Source organism: Atta cephalotes, assembly GCF_000143395.1.
Source record: "Atta cephalotes unplaced genomic scaffold scaffold00015, whole genome shotgun sequence".
Lineage (NCBI taxonomy): Eukaryota > Metazoa > Arthropoda > Insecta > Hymenoptera > Formicidae > Atta > Atta cephalotes.
Window position 1 is genome coordinate 763,626 of NW_012130079.1, and position 4,689 is coordinate 768,314.

The following is a 4,689-nucleotide window of genomic DNA, read 5'->3' on the forward strand; positions in this document are numbered from 1 at the left end:
TATATATATATATATATATTATTATTATTATATATATATATATATATTATGTGTGTGTGTGTGTGTGTGTGTGTGTGTGTGTGTGTGTGTGTGTGTGTGTGTGTGTGTGTATGTACAATAAAGAAACTATACGTATGGGGCCTTTAAACAGATTGGGACAATTCGATAGAAAATTTTGGTCTGTACAATGTCCTTAATAATAAACTCTACCGTTTCCGTAATAAAACTTCAGTGTCTCTGGAAACTTACGAAATTTAATGTATGCCGCATATGTCGAGATATATGTGTCTCTTGGAATTAAGAAAAAAAAAGAAAGAAAGAAAGAAATGTGCCAGATTGAGAGATTTTGTAAAGAGATCCGATCGTGTATTTTTTTATTTTTGTAATTTTTTTCTAAGGTGGAAACGTGAAAAATTTCTTCATTAACTTTAATGATAAAAATTTTTTACATTTCTGCCTAGAAAAAAAAATTAAATGATCGATTCGCATATAATTGCATATCAAAGCAAGACAGTTTTTTTCCTCCGATTTTTTCCTGTTATGAAATTATTACAATAAGACGATGAAATTGTTTCGGACACATAAAGGATGTAACAAACATATGCAAAGAGATCTAGTTATATTGACCGTGATCTCGTGTCTCACTTTTTATGAGAGCGATCGGAAGGGAGTGGTCGCTGCTTATATATAGGACGGATTGTCAAAATTTTTGTCTTAATGCTTGAGCTTCTGCTCTTTGCTCTCTTCGGCAAACTTGCTCGATAATAGTATTTGTGCTACTGATCGCAAATCGCAGCGGTTCGGAATTTCCCTTATCCGCCCATTTACTGGCCAGATGCACAAAAACAGGGAAAATCAACACAACACTTTTCTTTCTTTATATCATTTGATATCGATTACACATTCACTGATTGGCACGAGCGGCTCGTAAGTTCCCAGAAAATCGTACAATTTCATTATTTGTTCGTACACAATCTTATCCACGACTCGACGGTAATAATTTATTCGGTAAACCATAAACTGGAAGGTTGGTATTGGTGTTTGGCTGGCGAAAGCGGGGCCAATCCATAAACGGCTGTAGGCTGCATATGTGCAGGCAACGGATGTGCTGCGTGACTTGCCAGTAACGGTCTGGCCGAGCTGTGATGAGCTGGCGGTGGCAATGCTCGACTAGAATCATACAACGTTAATGGAGACGAGCTGTAAAAAACGGGATAACGCACATTAGAAAGTCTCCATTAAGCTCTAAAAAAAGAAAATTATAAATTTTTCCCTTATAATATAGATAGTCAGAACTAAAAGCAAATATAATAATATTTATATAAAGGAAAATTCAGGAAAAGCAGAAAACAATTAACTTTTGATAAAATTCTACATTCTAAGTTTTCATCGGGGATCAGGATCTCAATGTTGTTTGTCATTAAATAAAAAATTCTCGGCAAGATTGAAATAAATATTCTTTGCACTTATATGCAAATTTTATCTCCTTACAATTTATAGCACATTACAATAAAGGAAAATATTCTTTATTGTAAGCTTAAAAAAATTTAGTGTATCTAACTTTCTATTACACGAACAATCATAATTAAAACTTTAAAAATCGAGCTATACGATGCATCTATCGAAAAGTATGGAAAATAATCATCGATTTCCTGCGAATCCGCGCTTCGGCTTATTGCATGCCACAAAATGTAACGTTTATGAAAGAAAAAACTTGCAATAGCAAGTCTACTTTTGGGTCACAAATGACATAAATTTACCGCTAGAACAAAGATGTAAAGATGGGTAAACGCATGCGAGCATCAACTAGTTCTCTAGTTACCCACCCGGGTGTGAATCCCTGATACGTGGGTACTTGTTGCTGCTGGATAGCTGTAGCAGCCTGTGATGGTGCCGCGGTAACATACACAGGAGGCGGCACCGCATGGGCTCTCGAACGCACGTGAGCGTATTCCTGGTAGAGGGGCTGTCCCAAATGCTGGGCACTTCCTATCACAGGCCCTCCGGCGGGACTCCTACCACCGCCATTGCCGCCGGGACTTAGATGAGCCGGATGTCCGTGATGACTGTGGGTATGACCCGGATGGGCTGCCGTACCTACTACCTGGCTCTGCCTACAAAATGCAAAACAAAAATCCATCCTTTCGTTATGCGGTCCACATGCACCGTTTACTCACGGCAGTACGTCTCTTTAAGAGTGAAATAGAAGATTTAACGGATGCGTTCTCAACTCTTAATATTCGCAAGCTTCTCTTCTGGTCTTCTTGACGTACGATCGAAAGAGGAAAATAAACTAATTTATAAGAAAACTTTGTTCTACGATTTCTGATAAAGATTCACATGCCGTTTACTTGCCTAAAAATAGTGTTAACTGCTTGTCACGTTGGCTCACTCGTTTCTTTTTTAAAAAAAACTTACATGCACGTAACACGGCGATTATTTGATGAGAACATGCTCCGTCACTATGTGTCGTTAAAAAGTCGTTCTAGAGTTTATCTCATTATGATACATGCCTCAATTAAAAACATGACGAGAAAGATGAGCCTCACCTATATTGATGCACAGGATTGGCTACCACCCACTTCTGATGGTCTCTCGAGTGAGCAGCCGGTGGTTGAACGTATTCATGCTTGTACTCAGCTCGCTTCCCAGGCCAGGACACTCGTTTGTCCGTGCCGGTCGTGTACACGATATGCTGCTCTTGGAGGTGAGGATGCGCACTACTCGTGGTCACATACTGTAAGAAGGAGTCATGCATGTCATAGACGTCATCCTAAAACATTTACCAAACGAAATTACTAAAAAAATATTAAAAAAAAAAGAAAGATTGTAGTTAGAGCAGTAGCGGCCTTGTTCCCCTTGCAAATAAAAATGTATGAAGAAATTAGAAGTGATACTGAAAATAGAAATCTTAGTTAACCTGATAGGTCGGTGGCTCTTTGCAAGCTGGCGCGTGACACGGATGTGGAGCAAGATACTCAACACCAGGTTCCGGTTTCGTCGCGACGTTCACCATATTACATTCAGACTGCACTTTCGCCAATAGCCGCTTCTTTTGTGACTGAGAAGAATAGCCTGAGCTACTGCAACGAATATTGATAGCAAAAGTTAATTAAATTTCGCAATTATGCACATTTTAGGAATTATTTAAGAATAAAAAACTAATAAAAATAACAAAATTTAATTTTAAAAATGATTGAAGAATTATTTTATTGATAAATTCCTGTCGCAGATGTCAGTATCATCAATGATCGAAGTTTCATCAGCTCACCTGCTGACGTGATGTTGTTGCTGCGGCTCGTGCTTAATTAACTGCGTCGTCTGCTGATGCTGCGGATGTTGCGGCAGATATAAATGGGCATGCGTGCGACTTGGGCTGGCTTCGCCATCGCTATCACCAACAGTGACACAACTAATGATATTCTTGCGATGCGTTCGATGTGATGACGAGCTGCTATGCGTTGTAACGTGCCCGCCCGCATGTTGTTGACTGCTCGCGTGTGTTGACTGTTGCATCGGTTGTACTACGCGGGGCGTCGATTGAGTGCTGCAAAATCAAGAAGAAGAGACTTCTTTATTTTAGAGTCATCGAGGCAGTTATCATCGCGTACTTTAACCATTGGCAAGTTAATGCCGCATCCATGAAATATCGCATGCTAAAGATGATTTGCAACGATATTATTTATTAAGTGTCGTAGCTTTGTGTTAGTCGACAGTTGTTTCACACCAAGCTCCGCAACCGGATCCCTAAATAGCCCGTATCTATCCCATTAGAAAGCCCAATAATTTGTATTATTCAAAACATATAGTAATGAATTAAAATATTTATATTATAAGGATATAATATAATTATGATTTATGAATATCTCTACAAGCTATAAAGACTAAGTTATTTTTCCAAGATTTCCGAAGCATAACATTCATTAAGTATTAAATTGATTTTGAATGATTTACTAGCAGAGTATTCGAAATGAAAAGTAGTAAATTAATTTTATCTCTTGTGACATTTACAATCTGTTAATTGCATATTCTTAACAAGATTTAATTAATTAAGTATCATTAACACCGTCATATTACAGTAATATACCTTCGTATGATTTCTTCACGGACAGGACGTCCGTCGCCCGACAGGCGAGTTGCCAAACTTTGACAGGCGCTGCACTGACGGTCTCCACAGCTGTCAATAATATCCATGCGTGATTGTACTACCAACTAATAACTAATAGATGTATAACGCGTGCTTAAATAAATTCTTTTACAAAAAGTAATGCTAAAAGATCTGTCAAAAAAATCTATTAATATTTTAAACATATATATTCTTAATATTTTCTTGAACTTGGGGAACTTAATTTGTAAATTTGAATATGATTTCGGTAAATGTAAATTTCGATACTATAGACACATGAAAAAAATATATAAATACTGATTACATTTTACATATATACGAATAAACATGATCATGTATCATTATATGTATCATTATACCTATAATATTATCTATAATATTTAAATCTGAACTCTACGAAATTGTACCAGTTTCAATCTCTACTGAAATTAAAGTCTAAAGTCTAAAAATTTGAAAATAAAAAATATATCCCTAAACTACAAAATTTTTATCACATTTGAGATATACTAATTTATAATATATATATATATATATATATATATATATATATATATATATATATA

General features: G+C 36.4%; 1 protein-coding gene across 1 annotated transcript in view; it reads right to left on the reverse strand.

Moving 5' to 3' along the window:
* Positions 1 to 1,001: 1,001 nt before the first annotated feature.
* LOC105617946 (homeodomain-interacting protein kinase 2) overlaps positions 1,002 to 4,689 on the reverse strand; it is a 15,289-nt gene continuing 11,601 nt past the window's right edge. The window contains exons 12-17 of the mRNA XM_012199482.1: positions 4,088 to 4,177; positions 3,272 to 3,547; positions 2,921 to 3,083; positions 2,550 to 2,773; positions 1,827 to 2,114; positions 1,002 to 1,200 (exon numbers count right to left, since the gene is read on the reverse strand). Of these exons, the coding sequence (XP_012054872.1) occupies positions 1,002 to 1,200; positions 1,827 to 2,114; positions 2,550 to 2,773; positions 2,921 to 3,083; positions 3,272 to 3,547; positions 4,088 to 4,177 (1,240 nt within the window). The remainder of the gene's footprint in view (positions 1,201 to 1,826; positions 2,115 to 2,549; positions 2,774 to 2,920; positions 3,084 to 3,271; positions 3,548 to 4,087; positions 4,178 to 4,689) is intronic.